Genomic DNA, 26599 nt, shown 5'->3' with positions numbered 1-26599 from the left:
GCTGTTGCATTCACTTGGAGAGTGAACCAGCAGATGGAAGACCTCTCTCTGGCTCTACCTCTCTCTATAACTCTCTTTCAAATAAATAAAATAAATTAAAAAAAAAAAAACAAAAAAAAAAACGAGGTCAGTCTTCCATCTGCTGGTTCACATCCCAAATGGCTGCAATGGCTGGGGTTAGGCCAGGCCAAAGCCAGGAGTCTGGAGCTCCATCCATGTCTCCCACATGGGGAGCAGGGGCCCATGTACTCAGGCCATTTTCCACTGCCTTCATAGGTACATTAGCAGGTAGCCTGATCAGAAGTGGGGCAGCTGGGATCAAGCCAGCGTTCATATGGGGTGCTAGTTTGCAGGCTGCGGCTTAACCCACTGTGCCACAACATCGGCCCCGATTTAGGGTTATTTAGTGTTATAAGAGCAGAGGGAATGGACTCTGTTGTCAGGAGTTTGACCAGAGCTTCACAGAGGGTAGAGCTTTGGAGGCTGGGTTTTAAGGGTATGTCTGAGTTCACTGAGGATCGGGGCCTTCCAGGCGTAATTGGTAGTATTTGCAAATGGAGGAGATGTTAGGATATAGTGGGGCAGCAACATCTGGTTTGGAGGAAGTAGAGAAACAGTGAGGTGAAGTGGGAGGTATAAAAAGAGACTTCACGGCTGAGGGGTTGATGGCTTTTCATGGACTGTGGTGAGTAACTTCAACAGCAGCAAGGAGGACAGGAAGGAGACAAATGAGAATGTCAAGTGAATGGGAAGAGTTTGCTGTGAAATAGATGATCATCTTCAGTATGTCCTAACCTTTTCCAGTGGAGAACTGTTTTCTTATGTTCACAGATTAGAAGGCATCAGATGACATTGTAAGAGTGCAAGTCAACTCTGACAACGTTGGTGACTGTCTAGGCTCAAATGCCCACTGAAAAATCTTAGCTTCGAGAGTTCTGCAGCCAGCTGGGGAGCCTGGGTCCATAGTGTTTGTCTCAGAGTATCGATTATGGGCTTGCACCACATATTGTTTAATTCCCTGTTTTTTGTTGAAAAAACTGGATTCCAGAAAGATTATGGAAATTACTAGAAATTATATAGCTAGTTTTGAGCTCATTGTAGTATACTTTAGAGTACTGTATCCAGAACTTTGTTAGTACTTTAAGTATTAAAATATGCTTCACATAGGCCGGCGCTGCGGCTCAGTAGGCTAATCCTCCGCTTAGCGGCGCTGGCACACCGGGTTCTAGTCCCGGTCGGGGCACCGATCCTGTCCCGGTTGCCCCTCTTCCAGGCCAGCTCTCTGCTGTGGCCAGGGAGTGCAGTGGAGGATGGCCCAAGTCCTTGGGCCCTGCACCCCATGGGAGACCAGGATGAGCACCTGGCTCCTGCCATCGGATCAGCGCGGTGTGCCGGCCGCAGCGCGCCTACCGCGGCGGCCATTGGAGGGTGAACCAATGGCAAAAAAGGAAGACCTTTCTCTCTGTCTCCCTCTACTGTCCACTCTGCCTGTCCAAAAAAAAAAAAAAAAAAAAAAAAAAAGAAATATGCTTCACATGAGGACTTGCTGTGTGCTTTTCAAGTAACATTCTGGATTAATTATTGGGTACTTTAAAAAAAACTTTTATATATTATTTCTTTCATGGAATTTGAGTGAATTTAGATTATTTATTTAGTCCTGAAGTCTGGCTAAACCTGTTTGTCTTGGAAGTTTCCCAAGAAAGGGAAGTTATCCATATACTGTCTTACATATTAAGAGTTGTTGAAAGAGTGGAGCGATTATAAACAGCAACCTTGGCTGTAGGCCATAATTATAGTCCTCATTGTTGGCAGGTGAATGGCTTAGTGGTTAAAAACTGGTTCTAAAGCTAGATAACCTGAATTATAGTCTCAATTTTGCCAGTTACAAATTTGACTTTGGGACAGATTGCTGAATTTTTTGTTTCCTCAGGTGTAAAATGTGGATAACTTTGTTTTTCTGGGGCCTGTATTGTGGCATAATGAGTTAAGCTCATTATGGTTGCAAAGCCAGCAACTCATATCAGAGTACTGGTTTAAGTCCCAGCTGCTCTGATTCTTTTCTGCCTCTCTGCTAACGTAAATGAGAAAGCAGTGAGAGAGGCCCAAATACTTTGACTACCACCCATGTGGGAGACATGGTTGGAGTTCGAGGCTTCTGGCTTCTGGTTGGTCCAATTCTGGCGTAGGGCCTTTTGGGGAATGAACCAGTGGATGGAAGAAATTATTTCTTCTGTCTCTCCTTCTCTCTGTCACTCTTTCAAATAAAATAAAAATATAAAAAAAAAAAGGAATATTTTTCAGGAATATTCATAGGATGAATGAGAATGTTCATGAAAATAAATAGTTGGGGTCTGGCACATGGAAACGTGAAATGTGTAATTGTTATTGCTTTTTTTTTTTTTTTTTTGACAGGCAGAGTTAGACAGTGAGAGAGAGAGAGACAGAGAGAAAGGTCTTTCTTCCGAATGGCCGCTCGGCCGGCGCTGCGCCAAGCTGAAGCCAGGAGCCAGGTGCTTCCTCCTGGTCTCCCATGCAGGTGCAGGGCCCAAGCACTTGGGCCATTCTCCACTGCCTTCCTGGGCCACAGCAGAGAGCTGGACTGGAAGAGGAGCAACAGAATCCGGCGCCCCAACAGGGACTAGAACCTGGGGTGCTGGCGCCACAGGCGGAGGATTAGCCTAGTGAGCTGCGGCGCCGTCCGTGTTATTGCTTTTATTTACTAAACATCTATATACTTTACTACCACCAGTCAATTAAAATTCTTTTCGTGGGACTGATGTTGTGGCACAGCAGGTTAAGTTGCCACTTGTGATCCTCACATCCCAAATTGGAGTGCCAGTTTGAGTCCTAGCTACTGTACTCCTAATCCAGCTTTTGCTAATGCTGCTGGGAACGCAGCATATGAGCCCAAGTGCTTTGGTTCCTACCATTCATATGGGAGACCAGGATGGAGTTCCAGCTCCGAGCTTTGTCCTGGTCCAGACCTGACTGTTGCAGCCATTTAGGGAGTAACCAGCAAATGGAAAATCTCTCTCTCTTGCTCTTTCTCTCTCTCACTCTGCCTTTCAAATAAGTAAATAAATAAATCTTTAAAATAAAACTGTTCTCCTCAAGCTCAACCATTACTACCTGCAGCAGTTTATTTTTTATTTTATTTACTTACTTTTTGATTTATTTTTATTTTTTTTGAAAGAGTTACAGAGAGAAGTAGAGACAGAGAGGTCTTCCATCTGCTGGTTCACTCACCAGATGGCTGCAATGGCCAGAGCTGCGCCGATCCGAAGCCAGGAGCCAGGAGCTTACTCCAGGTCTCCCATGTGGGTGCAGGGGCCCAGGGACTTGGGCCATCTTCTACTGCTTTCCCAGGCCACAGCGGAGAGCTGGATTGGAAGTGGAGCAGCCGGGTCTTTAACCGACACCCATGTGGGATGCCGTAGGCCAGGGTGTTAACTTGCTGTGCCACAGCTCCGGCCCCCTGCAACAGTTTTAAAAATAGATTCACTGTTGGCTGGTGCCGTGGCTCAATAGGCTAATCCTCTGCCTGTAGCGCCAACACACTGGGTTCCAGTCCTGGTCGGGGCGCCGGATTCTGTCCCGGTGGCCCCTCTTCCAGGCCAGCTCTCTGCTGTGGCCCGGGAGTGCATTGGAGGATGGCTCAAGTGCTTGGGCCCTGCACCCTCTTGGGAGACAAGGATAAGCACCTGGCTCCTGGCTTCAGATCAGCATGGTGCACCGGCCATTGGAGGGTGAACCAACGGCAAAGGAAGACCTTTCTCTCTGTCTCTTTCTCTCACTGTCCACTCTGCTTGTCCAAAAAAAAAAAAAAAAAAAAAAAAAGATTCACTGTATGGTAAAAGTTAATATAAAATCTGGCGCTTTTTTTTTATTTTATTTATTTTTGACAGGCAGAGTGGACAGTGAGAGAGAGACAGAAAGGTCTTCCTTTTGCCGTTGGTTCACCCTCCAATGGCCGGTGCACCATGCTGATCTGAAGCCAGGAGCCAGGTGCTCATCCTGGTCTCCCATGGGGTGCAGGGCCCAAGGACTTGGGCCATCCTCCACTGCACTCCCTGGCCACAGCAGAGAGCTGGCCTGGAAGAGGGGCAACCGGGACAGGATCGGTGCCCCGACCGGGACTAGAACCCGGTGTGCCGGCGCCGTAAGGCAGAGGATTAGCCTAGTGAGCCGCGGCGCTGGCCAAAAACTGGCTTTTCTAAAAACAATTCTGTCTAAGAAATATATCTGCCTTGCTTCAATTAGCCAGAAATTAGTGCAGAATATGAACGGCTAAGGAAATTAAAAAAATTTTTTTTGAAAGATGGAGTTACAGAGATGGGGAATGACAGAGAGAAATCGATTTTCCATCCACTGGTTCACTCCCCGAATGGCCACAAAGGCTGTTGCAGAGCCAGGCCAGAGCCAGGAGCTTCATCTAGGTCTCCCATGTGAGTTCAGGGGTCCAAAACCTTTTTTTATAAAGTTTTTTTTTTTTTTTTTTTTTAATTTGTAAGAGTTACACAGAAAAGGAGGCAGACAGAAAGTTCTTCCATCCGCTGGTTCACTCCCCAATTGGCTACAGTGGCTGGAGCTGGGCCAATCTGAAGCCAGGAGTTTCTTCTGGGTCTCCCACATGGGTGCAGGGGCCCCTGGGGGCTTGGGCTATTTTCTACTGCTTTCCCAGGCCATAGCAGAGAGCTGGATTGGAAGTGGAGCAGCTGGGACTAGAAGCGGCATCCATATGGGATGCCGGTGCCGCAGGCAGTGACTTTACCTGCTATGCCACTTCTCCAGCCCCCCAAGTACTTTTACAGACCACTTTCAACTGTTTTCCCAGGCACATTAGCAGGGAGCTGGATTGGAAATGGAGTAGCCAGGACTGGAATTGGTGCCTGTGTAGGGTGCTGGTATCACAGGCAGCAGCCTAACCTGTTGTGCCAGAATTTCAGCCTCAGCTAAGGAAATTTCATGTCATTAAGTTTCTGTATTTTATTTCTGATCACAGAGAACTGAAAAGTATTTTTAGTGTGATGGTTTACACACTAGTGTGTTACCAGATGTTATTTGGGTTCTGGAACATTGTATGTTAGTTGGTCCTTTTTTAGATGGTAGTTGTTTGTGATAAATTACAGTTTCAAAATGTTTTTGGTGCTGGCGCTGTGGCATAGCTGGTAAAGCCGCCACCTGCAGTGCTGACATCCCATAAAGGTGCTGGTTTGAGTCTCAGCTGCTCCACTTCTGATCCAGCTCTCTGCTGATGGCCTGAGAAAGCAGTAGAAGATGGCATAAGTGCTTGGGCCCCTGCATCTGTGTGGGAGACCTGGAAGAAGCTCCTGGCTCCTGAGTTTGGATTGGCTCAGATCCGGCCTTTGTGGCCATTTGGGGAGTGAACCAGCAGATAGAAGACCTTTCTCTCTGTCTCTCCCTCTCTCTGTCTATAACTCTGCTTCTCAAATAAATAAGTAAATAAATAAAACTTAGAAAAATTAAGAAGGTAGTACAGGGTTGCCATAGACACTCCCAAGTTACCTCACTTATATTAGTTAGGTTCATTTGTTATAGTTGATGAACCAATATTGATACATTATTATTAACTAAAGTTCAGACTTTATACAGAGTTCTTTAGTTTTTATGTCCTTTTTTTTCCCCAGAATCCCACTTAGCATACTACATTACCTTCTATTGTCATTGTGTGATTTTTAATTGGATATCATTGTATGATTTTTTTTAAAGATGTATTTTATTTATTTGAAAGAGTTACAGAGAGAGAGAGAGACAGAGAGAGAGGTCTTCCATCTGCTGGTTCGTTCCCCAGATGGCTGCAATAGCTGGAGTAGAGCCGATCCGAAGTCAGGAGCCAGGAGCTTCTTCCAGGTCTCCCACATGGGTGCAGGGGCCCAAGGACTTGGGCCATCAGCTACTGCTTTCCCAGGCCATAGCAGAGAACTGGATCGGAAGAGGAGCACCCGGGATTCGAACTGATGCCCATATGGGATGCCAGCGTTTCAGGCCAGGGCTTTAATCCACTGCGCCACAGCGCTGGCCCCTGTATGATTTTTAATTGGATCATGTTAAATGACACATTAACTTATTTGCAATTGATGCTTTATTCTCAAATTTCAAAGCCATCCTGTATGTGGTGAGGCATATTATATTTCTAGTAATACTCTTAGATTTAAGATAATTGGCATTTAATTTGCTTTTAGTGAGTCTTTTTTGAGTGTAGTTTCCATGTTGTTAGCAATAATCTGTCTTACCTCTTTAGTTATGACTTTGCTATTTCCTGCTTATTTTCATGAAAAGGTTCATTTTCATCCATCGTATGATGGAGAAAGTTTGTCTCATTTTCTAGTGGAATGCTAAAATGTTTTAGATGACAATAAAAACAGTCTCCTCCATTATGCAGTTATTTATGCTTTACAGTTCTTTGACAGCTTACCGTGTGAGGACGGGAAAGGCATTGTCTCAGTTTGAGATGAGGAAGTAGAAGTGTGGGTGCAGTCACTAGCCACAGGTCACATTACCAGTAGGTGTCAGGACCCAGTCTGAAGTTGCTCGCACCTTCTGACTCTAGTTACTTTCCACTATGTTGATTAAATTAGTCTGTGTAGAATATAAGAAAGTAGGAAGTGATACTCTCTTACTGACTCTGTAATATTGTTCCTAATTTATTAGTTTAATAGAGATGATTAGTTTGTTTGAACTCTGTCTCTTAGAGTTTAGAATTATTTAAGATATATAACATTAACTTGGAATACCTTTAATTAGAAATCCTCTACAGTGAAAACTTGAAATGTGATTCTTATTCCATAAAAATTTTGAATTTTTTTTTGCTTCAGCAACCTTTTGAGTCATAGTAGCCCTTTATTTTATTATTATTATTTTTTTTAAATTTATTTTACAGGTAGAGTTAGAGAGAGAGAGAGAGAGAGGGAGAGAGAGAGAAAGGTCTTTCTTCCATTGGTTCACCCCCCAAATGGCCGCTATGGCCAGAGCTATGCCGATCCGAAGCCAGGAGCCAGGTACTTCCTCCTGGTCTCCTATGTGGATGCAGGGGCCCAAGCACTTGGGCCATCCTCCACTGCCCTCCTGGGCCACAGCAGAGAGCTGGACTGGAAGAGGAGCAACCGGGACTAGAACCCGGGGCCCATATGGGATGCCGGCACCTCAGGTGGAGGATTAACCAAGTGAGCCATGGCGCTGGCCCCAGGAGTCCTTTTTTTAAAGACCAATTTCTTTTTATTTAAAAAAAATTTTATTTATTTGAAAGAGTTACAGAGAGAGTTAGAGCCAGAGAGAAAGAGGGGTCTTACATTCTGCTGGTTCACTCCCCAAATAACTGCAACAGGCAGAGCTGAACTGATCCAAAGCCAGGAGCCAGGAGTTTCTTCTGGGTCTCCTACACGAGTGTAGGGGCCCAAGGAGTTGGGCCATCCTCCACTGCCTTCCCAGGCGATAACAGAGAGCTGTATCTGAAGAAGAGCAGCTGGGACTCGAACCGGCGCCCGTATGGGATGTCGGTGCTGCATACTAGGGCTTTAACCTGCTGTGCCACAGTGCTGGCCCAGAGAGTCCTTTTAGTTAACACCTGTGATAGGTGTTTCCTCTTTGGAATTTTTAATGTGTTTTATGTAACAAATTTCACCTTATCAGGATATACTTCCTTTTCATGTTCTGGGTTAGAGTAGGTATGCTTGCTTATCAAGAATTGGCAGACTTTAACTGTAAAGGCCAGATAGTAAACTATTTTAAGTGTGTGGCTCATATGGCCTAGGGAGAACTCTGGCAACTGTTTAGTTCTGTGATCATAGACGGTATATGGGTAAACAAATGATCATGGCTGTGTTCCAATGATACAAACAGGCAGCAGGCTAAATTTGGCTCACAGCCATAGTTTGCTGGACTCTTCTCTGTGCCTCATCATGGAAGGATACACCAACTAAAATATCCCCACTGGGCTGTCAGTCATAAGTGTTAATAACATGAGTTGAAGAGCTTGAACTTTTTCCTTAATATGCATGGATATAATCTCTTATTTTTGTAGATGTGGAAAATGGTACTGAACTAAGTCAGGTTTTTAATCACTTCAAAAATAAATTGTCTAACTTGGAGCATGCTTGCAAATTTCAGGAAAAATTATGTTTGTTATTATTGGGTAAACCTAATGTTAATTTTAAAAAAATTATTTATTTATTTATTTGGGAGGTAGAGTTACGGACACACACACACAGAGAGAGAGAGAGAGAGAGAGAGAGAGAGAAAGAAAGAAAGGTCAGGTGCCACATTAGCAGGGAGCTGGATCAGAAGTGGAGCAAAAAAACCAAAAAACAGTTCCAGATTAGTGGTAATGATAACCAATGCCTCAAGATTTCTTTTTTTTTTTTTTATTTTAAAGACTTATTTATTTATTTGAAAGTCAGAGTTACACAGAGAGAAAGATGAAGGAGAGGTAGAGAGAGAGGTCTTCCATTCGCTGGTTCACTCCCAAATTGGCCGCAACGGCCGGAGCTGTGCCAACTGAAGCCAGGAGCCAGAAGCTTCTTCCACATCTCCCATGCAAGTGCAGGGGCCTAAGGACTTGGGCCATTTTCTACCGCTTTCCCAGGCCATAGCGGAGAGCTGGATCGGAAGTGGAGCAGCTGGGGCTTGAACTGGCATCCATGTGGGATTCTTGCACTGCAGGTGGCAGCTTTACCTGCTATACCACAGTGCGAGCTGCCTCAAGATTGCAGTTAGAATTTATCACCAGGGGCAAACTATATCATTAGGAAGGAAGGTTTTATTGAGCCAAACCTTGGAAATGAGAACAAGTAGATAATATAGGGCCTGATACAAATTTACACATGGGAATGAATTGAAAATAAGAATGAGGAGCTGGCCCCAGTGCCGATGGTCTTTTTTTTTTTTTTTTTTTTTTTTTAAGATTTATTTTATTTGAAAGGCAGAGTTACAAAGAGAGAAGGAGAAATACAGAGGTCTTTTATCCTCTGATTCACTCTGCAAATGGCTGCGACGGCCAGGGCTGGGCCCAGCCAAAACCAGGAGCCAGGAGCTTCATCTGGGTCTTCCATGTGATTGCAGGGCCCTGTCCTGTCACTGGAGTCAGAAGCTTTTGCTTACCTCCTCCCTTGTATTTTCTTTCTCCTGACATCTCTCACATTTGTTCTTTCCATTGCCCACTGCAAGGTTTCTTGCCTATCAATAATTTCTTAGTCTCTTGATCTTGTCCCTTTCCTGCCATCCTTTTCCTTACTCAAGAGTTCAGGGCAAAGTCCAAGTTTCTTAACTATAGGAGGGGTCTTCAGTAAAGGTTCTGATCCTGCTCCCTGCTGATGCCCCTGAGAAGGCAGCAGAAGATGGCCCAAGTGTTTGGGCTCCTGCTACCCATAGGGAGACCTGGATGGAGTTCCTCACTCCTGGCTTCATTCTGGCCCAGCCCTGGCTGTTGCAGCCATTTGGGGGCATGAACCAGCAAATGGAAGATTTCTTTCTCCCCCTGTGTCACTCTACCTTTCAAATAAATAAATCTCTTTTTAGGAAAATTTTGTAGAAAATACGTACATATTAAGAAAAAACTATGCATGGATCTTTTTTTTTTTTTTTTTTTAAGATTTATTTTTGGGATTGGCGCTGTGGCTTTGCACCAGTATCTCATTTAGGCACTGTTTTGAGACCCAGCTGTCCACTTCTGATCCAGCTCCCTGCTAATGACCTGGAAAAGCAGCAGAGGATGGCCCATGTGCTTGGACACCTGCATCCACATGGGAGGCTTGGAAGAAGCTTCTGGCTCCTAGCTTTGGATTGGCCCAACTCTAGCCATTGCAGCCATTTGGGGAATGAGCCAGTGGATGGAAGACTTCTCTCTCTGTCTTTCCCTTTCTGTATCTATAACTCTGCCTCTCAAATAAATAAAAATGCTTTATGGCTTGGGCCATCTTCTGCTGCCTTCTTAGGTGCATTAGCAGGGAGCAGGATCAGAACCTTTACTGAAGACCCCTCCTACAGTTAAGAAACTTGGACTTTGCCCTGTAGGTGATGGGAAAACTTTTTAAGTGATTTAACATGACTACATTTATAAATAAAGTTATAAAAAATAAAAATGCTTTATTTATTTGAAAAGCAGAATTACAGAGAGAGAGGGAGAGACACACATAGACAGATCTTCTATCCGATGGTTCACTCCCCAAATGGCTGCAGTGGTTGAGGCTGTGCCAGGCGGAAACCAGGAGCCCAGAGTTTCCTCTAGGTCTCCCATGTGGGTGGTAGGGACCCAGGCATTTGACACATGTTCCAATATTTTCCCAGGTGCAATAGCAGGGTGCTGGATCAGAAGTGGAACAGCCAGGTTTTGAACCAGTGCCCATAAGGGATGCTGGCATCGCAGGCAGCGGTTTAGCCCACTGTGCCACAACACCAGCATCCTATGCATAGATTTCAAAAAATTTTTTTGCACCAGAATAAACTTGTCTTTTAATTAATTCCATTTTCCATGAACTTTTTGAAGTCCCCTGATACACTTTCTCCCCCTCTCCCTAGTCCTCACTCTTCTTTTTTTTTTTTTTAAATTTTTTTTGACAGGCAGAGTGGACAGTGAGAGAGAGACAGAGAGAAAGGTCTTCCTTTTGCCGTTGGTTCACCCTCCAATGGCCGCCACGGTAGGCGCGCTGTGGCCGGCACACCGCGCTGATCTGATGGCAGGAGCCAGGTGCTTCTCCTGGTCTCCCATGCGGGTGCAGGGCCCAAGGACTTGGGCCATCCTCCACTGCACTCCCTGGCCACAGCAGAGACTGGCCTGGAAGAGGGGCAACCGGGACAGGATCGGTGCCCCGACCGGGACTAGAACCCGGTGTGCCAGCGCCGCAAGGCGGAGGATTAGCCTAGTGAGCCGCGGCGCTGGCCCTCACTCTTCACTCTTTATGCATACACAAATCGTAGCAAGCCACATGCAGACCTCTAAATACGCTTTGTGTCATCCATGAGCCTTTGCTTAGTTGGCTCTCTCTGTCCAGAATTGTAACCCACACCCATCATCTTTATTTCTGGCCAATTCTCCACGCTAATTCTCCTTCCCCTCCTTTTCTCAAGTAGGTTCAGGATTCTCCCTCCTCAATCATTCCCTTTTTCTCCCTACATTACATTGTACACACTTTCAGTATGATACCCATAATATTTTTGGGTAGCCCTTTGCTTACGTGCCTGCCTAATTCTATTAGATTAGAAAGTTCATGAGGGTACATACTAGGTTCTGTCCTTTTTTATATTCCTAGTGCCTAACAAGTTGATTCTGTCAGGCACAAAATAATGCAAATATTTTGTCCATATTTTATGGATTAAAAAAACCTAAGAGGCTCAGAGAAAATGCATCATAGGCTCAGGGCAACAACTAGTTAATGAAGCATATGGGTTTTTAACAACCATTTCAATACTGTCTTCATTAACGATAATACTTCTCATAACAATAATACTTCTCACAATTAAATCCATCATGATAAGGATTCTATTCTTAGCCTGTGGACTTAGAGCCCCCTAGTGGATGTCAGAATTCCCACATGGAAGTCTACAAAGTCATATTTACATTTTCTGTAGTGAGTAAGAATACAAGTTTTTTTTAATGTACACATCCTTTTGTGACTGATTCAGTGGAAAATCAACTTGTGAAGGAGATATAATGGTTACTTTTTAAGTTTTTATTTGTTTATTTTCAGTTTAGCTTTTCAGAGGAAAGGAAAATTAGGGCCCCAACTGCAGGAGATTTAAAATATTAGCTTTGTGGGGCTGGTACTGTGGCTAAGTAGTAGGCTAGGCCTCCGTCTGTGGCAGCTGTATTGCATTTGGGTGCCAGTTTGAGTTCCAGCTGCTCCTCTTCCAATCCAGCTCTCTGCTAATAGCCTAGGAAAGCAGTGGAAGATGGCCCAAGTGCTTGGGCCCCTGCATCTGTGTGGGAGACCTGGAAGAAGCTGCTGGCTTCAGCCTTGTTCAGTTCTGGCCGTTGTGGCCATTTGGGGAGTGAATCAGTGGATGGAAGACCTTTCTCTCTCTTTCTCTAACTCTGCCTCTCAAATAAATAAAATCTTAAAAAAAAAAAAATAACAACTTTGCACAGTTCAGGGGAATTGGTAAGGTACAAGAAAGTTTTTTTTTTTTTTTTTTTTTTTTAAAGAGGAGTTTTATTGATGGCAAGAAAGTGTTTTTTGAAAGTAAGTAAATTCAGGTTAGATGGTAATATCTGAAAATTTCCTAGTCATAAATTTTAAAAAAAATCTTAGAAACTTGACATAAAAATTTAAATTGAAAAGCCTATTTCTTTAAATAAATGTGGCTTTAAATATATTTCTGGCTGCTATAGTAATTTTAATTCTTAATGAGAACTTATTTCTAATTTAATGACTATCTGTATCAAGACACACAGCACTATGTTCTATTATCTATGTCATACCTGTTTTTGTTGTTGATATAAAATATTGTGGTCTGGCATGCATTCTAGATTTTGAGGGTACAACTTAAAAATATTTTAAAATATATGTACTTTCTGTATCTATATTCTGTATAGAGTTATTTCTCTCATTCCTTTGGCAAATACTCGTTCAGCTCTGGTTGTGAACCAGGCCCTCTCCTATGCCCTGAAATGGTAGCTATGAGTAAACAGAATAGACAAGCATTGGCCCTTGCCAGAGCGTGATTCACATGCAAGTAGATACTTGTAACATGCTTACTTTAACACGTTCTTGCAAAAGTGGAGTTAAAAGATAATTTTGGGGGCCGGCATTGTGCAGTGGGTTAAGCCACCACTTCGAAAACTAGCATTTCCTGTGAGCACTGGTTCAAATCCTTGCTGCACCACTTTTTTTTTTTTTTTTTTTTAAGATTTATTCCATTTATTTGAGAGGCAGAGTTACAGAGAGAAGTGGAGACAGAGATCCTTCATCCGCTGGGTTACTCCCCAATTGGCCACAACAGCTGGAGCTGGGCTGCTCTGGGCTCATGTGAAACCAGGAGCTAGGAGCTTTCTTCTGGGTCTCCTACATTGGGCAGGGGCCCAAGCACTTGGGCCATCTTCCACTGCTCTCCCAGGCCACTGCAGAGAGCTGGATGGGAAGTGGAGCAGCCACATGGGATGCCAGCGCTGCAGGCCAGCTTTAACCTGCTGCGCCACATTGCCAGCCCCTGCTTCACTTCTTTTTGTTGTTGTTGTTGTTATTTTTTTTTTGTTATTTATTTTTTTTTTGAAGGCAGAGTTAGAGAGACAGAGAGAAAGGTCTTCCTTTTTCCATTGGTTCACCCCCCAAGTGGCTGTTGCGGCCGGCGCGCTGCGCCAGTCCGAAGCCAGGAGCCAGGTGCTTCTGGTCTCCCATGCAAGTGCAGGGCCCAAGCACTTGGGCCATCCTCCACTGCCTTCCCGGACCACAGCAGAGAGCTGGACTGGAAGAGGAGCAACCGGGACAGAATCTGGCGCCCCAACTGGGACTAGAACCCCGGAGTGCCGGTGCCACAGGCGGAGGATTAGCCTAGTGAGCCGTGGCGCTGGCCTTTGGTTATTTTGTTACTTTTTAAAAAGATTTATTTTTAATTTATTTGAAAGGCAGAGCTACAGAGAGGTCTTCCTTCCACTGGTTCACTCCCCAAATGGTTGCAGTGGCTGGAGCTGTGCCTGTCTGAAACGAGGGGTTTCTTTTGGGTCTCCCATGTGGGTGCAGGGGCCCAAGGACTTGAGGCATCTTCTACTGCTCTACTGCTTTCCCAGGCCATAGCAGAGAGCTGGATCAAAAGAGGAGCACCAGGCCGGCGCCGTGGCTTAACAGGCTAATCCTCCGCCTTGCGGTGCTGGCACACCGGGTTCTAGTCCCGGTCGGGGCGCCGGATTCTATTCCGGTTGCCCCTCTTCCAGGCCAGCTCTCTGCTATGGCCCGGGAAGGCAGTGGAGGATGGCCCAAGTCCTTGGGCCCTGCACCTGCATGGGAGACCAGGAGAAGCACCTGGCTCCTGGCTTCGGATCAGCGAGATGAGCTGGCCGCAGCGGCCATTGGAGGGTGAACCAACGGCAAAAGGAAGACCTTTCTCTGTCTCTCTCTCTCTCTCTCCCTATCCACTCTGCCTGTCAAAAAAAAAAAAAAAAAAAAAAGAGGAGCACCAGGACTTGAACCAGCACCCATATGGGATACGGGTACTGCAGGTGGCGACTTTACCCACTATGCCACAGCCCCCTAATTTAAGTTTAAAGGTTTATTCTATGGCATGGAGAGGAATAGACTTTAGAATACAAGAAACAAAGCAGGGAGATTAGTTGGGCAGTGGTAATTACACAGGCCTCCAGATAAGAGATTGTGGTGGGCTAGTGATGGAGGGGGCAGAAGTAGTCAGATTTGAGATATATTTTGAAGATAGAGTCAACATGATATATTGTCTGTGTAGTGAGTGAGCATGGGCATAGTCAAAGGTAATTCCAGGGTTAATAAATAGACACTCAGCTTAAAGTGTTTACATTGGCTAACTCCCATCAGTGGCCTTATTGGGAACTTTTTTTTTTTCTTTTTGCTTATCTGCATTTACCAGTTTTTCTAGATGGAATGGGTTATGCTTCTGCAATACAAAATACATAGGTTATTTTAAAATTAGAGCTAGCAGTGATACTATATTAATTCTTCATGTGTTCTTACCCATTCTGATTTTTGAAAAGAATTTAAATTATATAACCTCTTAAAATTTGTCTTTTTATTTGTAGTGATTAGTCTTTGTACCTTTCCACATTTGAAGATGGTGAAGCTAGATATTCATACTCTGGCCCATCACCTCAAGCAGGAGCGCTTATATGTAAACTCTGAGAAACAGCTCATTCAGAGACTCAATGCGGATGTTCTTAAAACGGCAGAGAAGTTGTATCGCACAGCATGGATTGCAAAGCAACAGAGAATTAATTTGGATCGGCTTATCATAACTAGGTAAAGATTTTCTTTCTTTTTTTTAACCTTTATTTCTCAAATTCAAAGCTTTATTTCACAGGTAAAGATATTCAAGTCTTTTGTGAATTGCTATGAATGAATCTATCTCAAACAAAGTGCATAGCTTAACTCAGTAAGTTTCAAGTTTTCAACTCTGTGAATGTTTCAATGACATATTTATTTCAGAGTTACTGTAAGTGGTATATTTATTGCTCATTTTAAGTCTTTATAGGTGTCCTGTGTATAGGCCAATGGTACATAATGGGTTAGGATGGTTTAAATTAATAAAATTGAATCTTTGCTTATACTGTATTTAGAGTTTATTTTTTAAAGATTTATTTATTTGAAAGAATTACAGAGAGAGGGGAAGAGGGAGTGAGAGAGGGATCTTCCATCCGCTAGTTCACTCCTAGAAGGCTGCAACAGCCAGTACTGGGCCTGGCCTAAGCTGGGAGCCAGGAACTTCATTTGAGTTTCCCATGTGGCCTCAGGGGTCCAAACACTTGGGCCATCTTCCACTGCTTTTCCCAGGCCACTAGCAGGGAGATGGATAGGAAGTGGAGCAGCTGGGACATGAACTGGTTCCCATATGGAATGCTGGTGTCGCAAGTGGTGGGTTTCCCAGCTATGCCACAACACTGACCCTATTTTATTTATTAACTTAAGTATTGCTATAGAAATTTGTAACTTAACCATTAATATTTTATACCATACCAATTAGATTTTATTTATTTATTTTTATTTTTATTTTTTGACAGGCAGAGTGGACAGTGAGAGAGAGAGACAGAGAGAAAGGTCTTCCTTTTTTTGCCATTGGTTCACCTTCCAATGGCCGCCATGGCCGGTGCGCTGAGGCTGGAGCACGGCATTGATCCGAAGGCATGAGCCAGGTGCTTCTCCTGGTCTCCCATGGGGTGCAGGGCCCAAGCACTTGGGCCATCCTCCACTGCACTCCCAGGCCACAGCAGAGAGCTGGCCTAGAAGAGGAGCCCCAACCGGGACTAGAATCCGGTGTGCTGGCACCACAAGGCAGAGGATTAGCCTAGTGAGCCACGGCGCCGGCTATTTATTTATTTGACAGAGTTAGACAGTGAGAGAGAGAGACAAAGGTCTTCCTTTCGTTGGTTCACCCCTGAAATGGCCACTATGGCCAGAGCTATGCCGATCCGAAGCCAGGAGCCAGGTGCTTCTTCCTGGTCTCCCATGGGGATGCAGGAGCCCAAGCAATTGGGCCATCTCCACTGCCCTCCCGGGCCACAGCAGAGAGCTGGACTGGAAGAGGAGCAACCGGGACTAGAACCTGGTGCCCATTTGGGATGCTGGCGCCGCAGGCAGAGGATTAACCAAGTGAGCCATGGCGCCGGCCCCCAGATTTTTTTTTTTTTTTAAAGATTTATTTATTTTCAAGAGTGACAGAGAAAATAGGTGAGAGAAAGAGAGAGAGAGCTCTTCTGTCTGCTGGTTTACTCCCAAGTAGCCAGATTTGAGCCAGGCTGAAGCCTGGAGCCTTACATGGGTGGCAGGGTCCCAAGTTTAGGTTATTTTCCACTGCCTTCCCAGACACATTAGCAGGATGCTGGGTTGAAAGCAGAGTAGCCAGGACTCGAACCAACGCCCTAATATGGGATGCCATCATCCCAAGTGATAGCTTAATTTGCTCTGCCACAACACCAGCCTCACTCCTTTGTACGTCTTAGTTTTGTCTTTCTCTATTCATTCAAATACTGTTGATCTAAAAGATTTTAGCAATTCAGAGTGGTCTCTTTGCTGGATCTATAATTCACACACATTTCCATGTTTCATATATAGTTTATGTGTCATGTTTTTAATATTACTATTTCTTTTCTCATTTTCTGCAGTGCTGAAGCTTCCCCTGCTGAATGTTGCCAACATGCCAAGATTTTGGAGGATACACAGTTTGTTGATGGATATAAACAGTTGGGTTTTCAGGAAACTGCTTATGGAGAGTTCTTGAGTCGATTAAGGGAAAATCCTCGTCTTATTGCCTCCTCTTTGGTTGCTGGAGAGAAGCTTAATCAGGAGAACACACAAAGTGTTATTTACACCGTTTTTACCTCCCTATATGGCAACTGCATTATGCAAGAAGATGAAAGCTACCTCCTTCAGGTTTTGCGATACTTGATTGAATTTGAACTTAAAGAAAGTGACAACCCCAGACGCCTTTTGAGGAGAGGAACTTGTGCCTTCAGCATCTTATTTAAGCTTTTTTCTGAAGGACTCTTTTCGGCCAAACTTTTCCTCACAGCTACTTTACATGAGCCAATCATGCAACTGCTTGTTGAAGATGAAGATCATTTGGAAACTGATCCAAACAAGTTAATTGAGAGGTTCTCCCCATCTCAACAGGAGAAACTCTTTGGGGAGAAAGGCTCAGATAGATATAGGCAGAAGGTTCAAGAGATGGTGGAGTCTAATGAGGCCAAACTGGTAGCTTTGGTGAACAAATTTATTGGTTATCTCAAACAGAACACATACTGCTTTCCCCACAGTTTGAGGTGGATCGTGTCACAGATGTACAAAACCCTTTCCTGTGTAGATAGACTGGAAGTTGGGGAGGTCAGGGCAATGTGTACTGATCTCTTGTTGGCCTGCTTCATTTGTCCTGCAGTTGTCAACCCTGAACAGTATGGGATAATTTCTGATGCTCCCATTAATGAGGTGGCACGGTTTAACCTGATGCAGGTATGCTTTTGCTGTCCGTAGTGATTGGGCACTAGGGAATGGGAACAGAAAATACGATGACAGTACTCACATGAGTATTTTTACCATTCCTTTTCTTCAGACTGTCCTAAATATTTGCTTCTTTGGACTTAAAAGCAATCATATTGAAAATTTAAAATGTAGTCATAAAACATTTTGTGTTAGTTTTAAAATGGAATTTTCACACACTTGAATGTCTAGTTGATTAGATTTTCTACAAGTCCACCATCCCTTTTCTATAATTTCAGAATGCAGAATGATTAAAAAACTGAGAATGGCATTTATATTTCAGTCTGTAGCAAAACCTAAGCTGAACTAACATGAGGTTATTTCTAGTTGTTAGGTAGTTTTTGTGACTAAAGTTTTTTTTTTTTTTTCAAAGGGAGGCTACCTTATGTGCTGGATATGTTGTCTTAGATAATACACTGAATTACATTTCTGAAATCTTTGAGTTCTGAAGTATGAAACTCTTCTAGACCTAAGAGTTTCATAAGGAGGATTTTTACATGTTTTTTGTAATCATCTGAACTCCTGAAGTCATTTTAGTGTTTATTTAATTATTTATTTGAGAGGCAAAGTTACAGAGAGAGGGAGACACAGAGAGAAAGGTTTTCCATTTGCTGGTTGACTCCCCAGATGGCTGCAATGGCCGGAGGTAGGCCAGGCTAAAGCCAGGAGCCAGGAGCTTCTTCCAGGTCTCCCACGTGGGTGCAGGGGCCCAAACACTTGGGCCATCAGCTACTGCTTTCCCAGGCCATCAGCAGAGAGCTGAATCAAAAGAGGAGCAGCCAGGACCAGAGCCAGTGCCCATATGGGATGTCGGCACTGCAGGTGGAGGCTTTAACCTACTTCCCCACAGCGACGGCCCCTCATGTTATTATTTCTTTGTGGAGTCTCTTAATCACATCTTATCTCCCAAATAAAATCTTAGATGAAGCAATTAGGTTTTTCAGAATAGATTACTTCCGGATGACTTGAGAGATAAGCTTTTTTTCATTATTATTCAATTTTTTTCCTTTTTTTTTCTATCTATCACATTGGGGTGTTTAGTAATTCACTATATAGAAATCCTTGAGGCCAGCGCTGCGGCTCACTTGGCTAGTTCTCTGCCTGCGGTGCCGGCACCCCAGGGTTCTAGTCCCGGTTGGGGCGCCGGATTCTGTCCTGGTTGCCCCTCTTCCAGTCCATCTCTCTGCTGTGGCCCGGGAAGGCAGTGGAGGATGGCCCAAGTGCTTGGGCCCTGCACCTGCATGGGAGACCAGGAGAAGCACCTGGCTCCTGGCTCGGATTGGCGCAGCGTGCTGGCTGTTGCGGCCATCTGGGGAGTGAACCAACGGAAGGAAGACCTTTCTCTGTCTCTCTCACTGTCTAACTCTGCCTGTCAAAAAAAAAAAAAAAAGGAAATACTTGAAATAAAATTTTTAGTTTTTTTAATCATCTGTGAAATATTATTCTTATGACAGATGATACACTTGTAGTTTTATTTTTGTCATTCTGTTAGAGATTAAATCACATATTTTCAAAATGAGTAAAAAGGAGGGTTGTCCTTGCTGCTAACATAATGATGCTAACCATAATGAAGCCTGGAGCCGTCAGTCATAGTGGATTCACACTTCACTTTTGGCAGTAAGAAACTTGTTCTGTGAGTTAGTATCTACTCATAGCTGATATTCTATAGGAATTGTGGATTTTTTGTTTGTTTTTTAAAGATTATTTATCTGAAAGGCAGAGTTACACAGAGGCAGAGGCAGAGAGAGACGTCTTTCATCTGATAGTTTACTCCCCAGATTGCCTCAATGGCTGGGGCTGCGCTGATATGAAGCCAGGAGCTTCTTCCGGGTCTCCCATGTGGTGCAGGGGCCCAAGGACTTGGGCCATCTTCTGCTTTCCCAGGCCGTAGCAGAGAGCTGGATTGGAAGTGGAGCAGCTAGGACTCATCAAACGGGCGCCCATATGGGATGCCGGCACTGTAGGCGGCAGCCCCAAATTGTTTGCCTTTAAATCTAGGGAGAAAAAATATTTTTATTTTCTTTTAAAAGATTTACTTATTGGTTGAAAGGCAGAGATAAAAGAGAGTAGAGAGATAGAGAATGAGAGAGTGCTTCTATCTGTTGGTTCACCCCCAAATGTCTGCCAGAGATGGGGCACACCAAAGCCAGGAGCTTATTCTGGGTTTCCCACACAGGTGCAGGGGCCCAAATACTTAGGCAATCTTTAGCTGCTTTCCCAGGAGTACTAGCAGGGAGTTGGATTGGAAGTGGAGCAGCTGGGTCTCGAGCTGGTGCCTATATGGGATGCTGGCACTGCAGGCAGAAGTTTACCTTCTTTGCCATAGCGCTAGCCCTTCAAAAAGAATGCTACCTCAAGTTCTTTGTGAACTCTAAAGGGAAAAGTACTTTAAACAACAACAACAAAAACTTTTCATTGTTACTTGAAGTGCAGAGAGAAATATAGACAGAGATTTTGCATCCTCTGTTTTGCTCCCCAAATGTCTGTAATAGTTGGGTCTGGGCCATGCTGAAGCCAGGAGTGGGGAACTCAGTCTTCCATAGATGACAAGGACCCAAGAACTCGAGCTGTCATCTGCCTTCCGGGGTACACGTTAGCAGGAGGCTCAAATTGGAATTGGATGCAAAGCTGGGAGTCAAACCTAGGCATTCTGATTGGGGATCAGGTGGCATCTTTTTTTTTTTTTTTTTTTTTTTTGAAGATCTATTTTGCTTTAGTTGAAAGGCAGAGTGACAGAGAGAAAAAGAGAGGCAGAGAGAGAGAGGGATCTCCATTCACTCCAAAGGGCTTTAACAGCCAGGTCTGGGCCAGGCCACAGCCAAGAACTCTTATCTGGGTCTTCCATGTGGATGCCTTTCCAGGCACATTAGCAGGAAGTTGGATCAGAAACAGAGCAGCTGGGATCCTGATGGGGGATGCTGGCACCATACTTAATGCACTGTGCCTCAATGCTGGTCCCATGTGCCGCATCTTAACCACTGTACAAAATGCCTGCCCCAGGAAAAGTACTTAATATTAAAGTAATTTAATAAGTGAATCACCTTTTATAAATCAGTTTAAAAATTTCTAGCACATGAATAATGTGATACTAGCATACTTACTGTTGATATCTTAGAAATGAAAGCAAATTTTTCTACTTCTTTCTATAACTCTTAATCTAAAAATAGTAAAAACTGGCATAGATAAAATACCCATTTTACTGAGGACCTTGTTTTGTATGCCAAGTCATGTGGTGTACATATTTTTATGAACTAGGTTTTTAGACTAGTACAGAAGTGCTTTTATGGAGAAGAATTTGTGGGTGTCTCTAGCTGGTATCCCCTACTGTTGCTTTGGATTGCAGGTTGGCCGCCTCCTGCAGCAGTTAGCAATGACCGGCTCAGAAGAGGGAGACCCCCGGACAAAAAGCAGCCTTGGAAAATTTGACAAAGTAAGATTGAACCCTATGTTTTGTGAGACATTGTTTATAGAAAATTCTGCCAGATTCTTAGTTGAATTTGCTTAGTTGTGTCTAAACTAATGTTCCTTATAATTAACTACAGTTTTGGATTAGATTTTGATGGAAGATGTCATTGAAAATCACTAACTCTTTAGTAGACTATTGAGCAGGTAGCATTGTAGTAAGCATCAAAGATCTAAGATTCTTTAATTTTAAAAAGTTTGTTTTTTAAAAATTTGTGGATGTAATGAAACAAGAATAATTGTATAATTTTAAGTATATTTCATAAATGAATATTTATGACATTGTTCAGTTAAAGAAAAATTTAATCATCTATTGAGTAGGCTGTATATTCAATTTGGCTTTTTTTTTGGGAGTGTTTTTATGTGTTTTTTTATTTTTTAATTTATTTTTTAATTTTATTTTTTGACAGGCAGAGTGGACAGTGAGAGAGAGAGACAGAGAGAAAGGTCTTCCTTTTGCCATTGGTTCACCCTCCAATGGCTGCTGCGGCCGGTGCGCTGATCCGAAGCCAGGAGCCAGGTGCTTCTCCTGGTCTCTCATGCAGGTGCAGGGCCCAAGGACTTGGGTCATCCTCCACTGCACTCCTGGGCCACAGCAGAGAGCTGGACAGGAAGAGGAGCGACTGGGACTAGAACCTGGGGTGCCAGCGCCGCAGGCAGAGGATTAGCCTATTGAGCCACGGCACCGGCCGGCTTTTTTTTAAGATTTATTTATTTATTTGAGAGACAGAGTTACAGACAGAGGGAGAGTCAGAGACAGAGAGAGAGGTCTTCCTTTCTCTGGTTCATTCCCCAGATGGCTACAATGGCTGGAGTCTAAAACCAGGAAGAAGGAGCTTCTTCTGGGTCTCCCACATCAGTGCAAGGGCCCAAGTAGTTGGGCCATCTCTCACTACTTTTTCAGGCCGTTAGCAGAGAGTTGGATCAGAAGTGGAGCATCCAGGACTTGAACTGGTTCCCATATGGGCTGCTGGTGCCACAGTGCTGGCCCTCAAACTTGGCTTAAAATGAAAATATGATACAGTGAAATTTCCTTTCAATTCTCATCTCTAGTCTTCCTTTCCTCCCTGAAAGGCTCTTGAAATTATCAGTTTTCTGTGTATCATTCTAGAGGTCACATGTATACAAGCAAAGTTCTATGTATATTCTCCCACCCGGCTCCATTCCTCCCCTTTCACAAAGGGAAGCCTAGTGTATATACTGTTCTGTGTTGTTTGTTTTGCTTACCAGTATGTCTTGCAGATTATTCTATGACAATATGTAAGAGTTTACTTTTTTAAAATGTTGGACTTAGAGTAATTCTCAAAAAGTTAATACTTTTGTGTTTTTATCCACCTTATAAACTTTATTCAAGATTTTCAAGGGTGATATTTCACTGTGGTCATTTCCTGTTTTGACAGAGCTGTGTTGCTGCTTTCCTTGATGTTGTGATTGGGGGCCGTGCAGTGGAGACTCCTCCGATGTCCGCCGTTAATCCTCTGGAAGGGTTAAGCAGAACTGTGGTTTATATAACCTACAGTCAACTCGTTACTCTGGTAAAGGCTTCTTCGTTGATAGAATTTGCTCATAAGTCTTTTAGCTAAGCGTGAGCAGAGTCATAGATGAGTACATTGTGTAAGAAATACATGTTGTATTTGAAAAATTGATTTTAGAAGCGAAAGTAAAAATTGATTTTACTTTTGCCAGGTGAATTTTATGAAGAGTGTGATGTCTGGAGATCAACTGAGAGAAGATAGAATGGCTCTTGACAATTTATTGGCAAACCTACCCCAGGCCAAACCAGGAAAAAGCAGCAGTTTAGAAATGACGCCCTACAATACTCCTCAGCTGTCTCCAGCTACCACTCCAGCCAATAAAAAGAATCGATTACCTATAGGTAAAGAGAATTTCTCATGTTGGGGCTCTTCCTTAAACTTGATATGTTTTAGTCTTTGTTATTCTGTATTTTGGATTATTGTTTTAAGTACTTGGAAAAGTCTTTTCATGTTTATTGCTGGTATTTCAATTTTTAAAAATTACACCAGATCGATGAAAGTGTATCAGTAGACTTTATCTAAACACATTTTTCATAATTAATTGAAATTATGCCAACTGCAGTATACTTTAAGCATTTTTTTCTTAGGAAAATGTTGAAAATGTTATTTGTTATAGTCAATTTTTGAGTTATGTAATCCTCTCCTTTTCTAAAGTTCTAAATAATAAATGAAGCATTTTAATAAAGTAGAAAATAATAATTACTGTGTTTTCATTGTTTTATTAGTAATTAGTAGCAACTGAGCCAAGATATCTTTTTTTATCTTTTTTTTTTTTTTTTTTGACAGGCAGAGTGGACAGTGAGAGAGAGAGAGACAGAGAAAGGTCTTCCTTTTGCCGTTGGTTCACCCTCCAATGGCCGCTGCGGCCAGCGCTGCGGCTGGCGCACTGTGCTGATCTGAAGCCAGGAGCCAGGTGCTTCTCCTGGTCTCCCATGGGGTGCAGGGCCCAAGCACTTGGGCCATCCTCCACTGCCTTCCCGGGCCATAGCAGAGAGCTGGCCTGGAAGAGGGGCAACTGGGACAGAATCCAGCGCTCCGACCGGGACTAGAACCCGGTGTGCTGGTGCCGCTAGGTGGAGGATTAGCCTGTTGAGCCACGGCGCCGGCCGGTATCTTAATATTATAAAATTTAAAAAAAGTTTCATTTTGTCAAGTTTAGTCATTTAAGAATTATGTCTGAGCTTTATCTGCTTTGTAACTGTGTACCTGTGCACACATACACAAAATTAATTGAGCACATGCCATGTACCAGACATTGGGTAAGGACTTTATAAATGCTGTTTCATTTAGTCCACATAAAAACTCTGTGAAGGTATAATCAGTATTTTATACTTGAGGCACTGTTAGACACTGGGGTTACAGAAGGCCGTGGGACATACCTTCATGCTCAGGTTACTTGCTCATAGTCTAGTTGAAGAGAACAAGAAGAGACCAGTACCCTTTGTCCTATCTATTCTGATGGAGATAAGCATGGACTTATGGAGACTCTTAACTTAGCCAGATGATGAGGGTTTCAGGAGAAGATTGTGGAGAAAGTGAAACGAGAGATTTTCTATCCACTGGTTCACTCCCCAAATGACTGCCATGGCTGGAGCTGGGTCAGACTGAAGCCAAGAGACAGGCGCTTCTTCTGGGTCTCCCACGTGGGTGCTGGGGCCCAAGCACTTGGGCTGTCCTCTACTGCTTTCCCAGGCACACTAGCAGGGAGCTGGATCAGAAGTGGAGCAGCTGGGACTCGAACCGGAGCCCATATGGGATGGCGGTGCTTCATGTGGCTTCACTGTGGCTGTGCCACAGTGCCAGCTCTAGAACCTGTATTTTCTCTTGAAGGGGAAATGAAAGCTGACAAAGTGAACAAGATGAGGAAAAGTGTGTAGGCCATGGGAGCAGGCATATTTTAGTGTCAGCTTAGTAATGAGGAACTAAGCAACACTTCATGATCATAAATAGCTTATTATAATTTATAAAGAATGGGATTTTATTTTTAAATTTCCATGAGCTAACTTGTTAAGAACTGTTGGTTTCTTTCTTTCTTTTTTTTCTTTAAGATTTATTTATTTATTTGAAAGGCAGAGTTACAGAGAAGCAGAGGCAGAGAGAAAGAGAGAGACCTTCCATTTGCTGGTTCACTCCCCAAGTGGCCAGAACAGCCAGGGCTGGGCAGAGCCAAAGCCAGGATCCTGGAGCTTCTTGGTCTCCCATGCAGGTGCAGGGTCCCAGTGGCTTGGGCCATCTTTTACTGCTTTCCCAGGCCATAGCAGAGAGTTGGATCAGAAGTGGAGCAGCCGGGACTGGATCCGGCACCCATATGGGATTCAGGTACTGCAGGCGACAGCTCTACCTATTGCACCACAGCGCTGGCCCCAAGAACTGTCAGTTTCCTAAAATTAATCTATTGTACATTTAATGTAATATGGAATTGCATCATCAACAGGAATGTGATGTCATATTCTTCAAGTCTTTGGCTTTCTTTTTTTTTTTTTTAAGATTTATATATTGATTTGAAAGGCAGAGTTACAGAGAGAGGAGAGACAGGAGAGATCTTTCATCCACTGGTTCATTCTCCAAATGGCCACCACAGCCTACGCTGAGCCAGGAACCAGGAGCTTCATCTGGGTCTCCTGTGTGGGTGCAGGGATCCAAGGACGTGGGTCGTCCTCCACTGCTTTCCCAGGCACATTAGATTCCCATACAGGATGCTGATGTAGCAGTGGGCAGCTCAGTCTACCCACCACAAAGCTGGCCCCACGTTTTTGGCTTTCTTCATCAACCCAAAATGTCAGTGTTCATAATTGAAAATAGAAGAAAAATGAAGCATAGAGCTTAGTGATTTTTAATATAGTGGACTATGTATGCTTTGTTAACATGAAGAGTTAAATGATTTTTGGTAGCTCAGATATTTTATTTTTCCATTGTTCTCTGCTATACACTAAATATTTCATTTCCTATCATCCAAAGGTATTATTAAATATGGATCTAGTGGAAAGTAAATTTCAAATGTTTTCCAAGTGTTGTTTGTATAGTCACGAGACCTGGTCATTGCATTTATTTTGTATCTTGTACTATGTGTCCATTGTTCAGAGGGTTGATTTTCTTTTTGTTTAATGTTTTTGCAACCCAGGACAGCAGTTAGCAGCAATCACTCCTGGGATTCCTTACCCACTAATCTCACTGCTCTTATCACATTTAGTAGCCCCATTTAGTGGGTAGTTGGCTGTTTTTTTTTTTTTTTTTAATTAAAGATTTGTTTATTTATTTGAGATGCAGAGTTACAGAGAGAGTGAGGGAGAGACAGAGAGAGAGGTCTTTGATTCACTGGTTCGCTCCCCAAATGGCCACAGCAGCCAGAGCTGGGCTGATCTGAAACTGGGAGCCAGGAGCTTCTTCCATGTCTCCTGTGTGGGTACAGGGCCCAATCACTTGGGCCACCCGCCAGTGCTTTCCCAGGCCATTAGCAGAGAGCTGGACCAGAAGTGGAGTAGCCGGGACTTGAATGGCACCCATATGGGATTCTGGCGCTGCAGGCAGAGGCTTTACCTACTATGCCGCAGCACCAGCCCCTAGGCTGCTCTTATTCAACTTTTATTTAAGAAGTAAAGTGTGCTCCATATGTTTGTCTCTCTTCCTGTGTATAGATTGCTACATGAGGCTAGCGCCATGGCTAACTAGGCTAATCCTCCATCTGCGGCACTGGCACCTCGGGTTCTAGTCCTGGTTGGGGCGCTGGATTCTGTCCCGGTTACTCCTCTTCCAGTCCAGCTCTCTGCTGTGGCCCGGGAAGGCAGTGGAGGATGGCCCAAGTGCTTGGGCCCTGCACCCGCATGGGAAACCAGGAGGAAGCACCTGGCTCCTGGCTTCGGATCGGCGCAGCACGCCGGCCGTAGTGGCCATTTGTGGGGTGAACCAACGGAAGGAAGACCTTTCTCTCTGTCTCTCTCT

At 43.9% G+C, this 26599-nt stretch overlaps 1 protein-coding gene across 4 annotated transcripts in view; it reads left to right on the top strand.

Moving 5' to 3' along the window:
* The window catches only part of GAPVD1 (GTPase activating protein and VPS9 domains 1), a 96144-nt gene that overhangs the window by 10586 nt on the left and 58959 nt on the right, over nucleotides 1-26599 (top strand). For all 4 annotated transcript variants that reach the window (XM_062207539.1, XM_062207537.1, XM_062207538.1 and 1 more), the window contains exons 2-6: nucleotides 14717-14933; nucleotides 16793-17636; nucleotides 21007-21093; nucleotides 22526-22660; nucleotides 22812-23001. In XM_062207539.1, the coding sequence (XP_062063523.1) occupies nucleotides 14749-14933; nucleotides 16793-17636; nucleotides 21007-21093; nucleotides 22526-22660; nucleotides 22812-23001 (1441 nt within the window). In that variant the 5' untranslated portion in view covers nucleotides 14717-14748. The remainder of the gene's footprint in view (nucleotides 1-14716; nucleotides 14934-16792; nucleotides 17637-21006; nucleotides 21094-22525; nucleotides 22661-22811; nucleotides 23002-26599) is intronic.

This window comes from Lepus europaeus, chromosome 12, assembly GCF_033115175.1.
Source record: "Lepus europaeus isolate LE1 chromosome 12, mLepTim1.pri, whole genome shotgun sequence".
Classification (NCBI taxonomy): Eukaryota; Metazoa; Chordata; class Mammalia; order Lagomorpha; family Leporidae; genus Lepus; species Lepus europaeus.
Note: the sequence above shows the minus strand (reverse complement) of the source record. Positions and strands in the feature narration are given on the sequence as shown.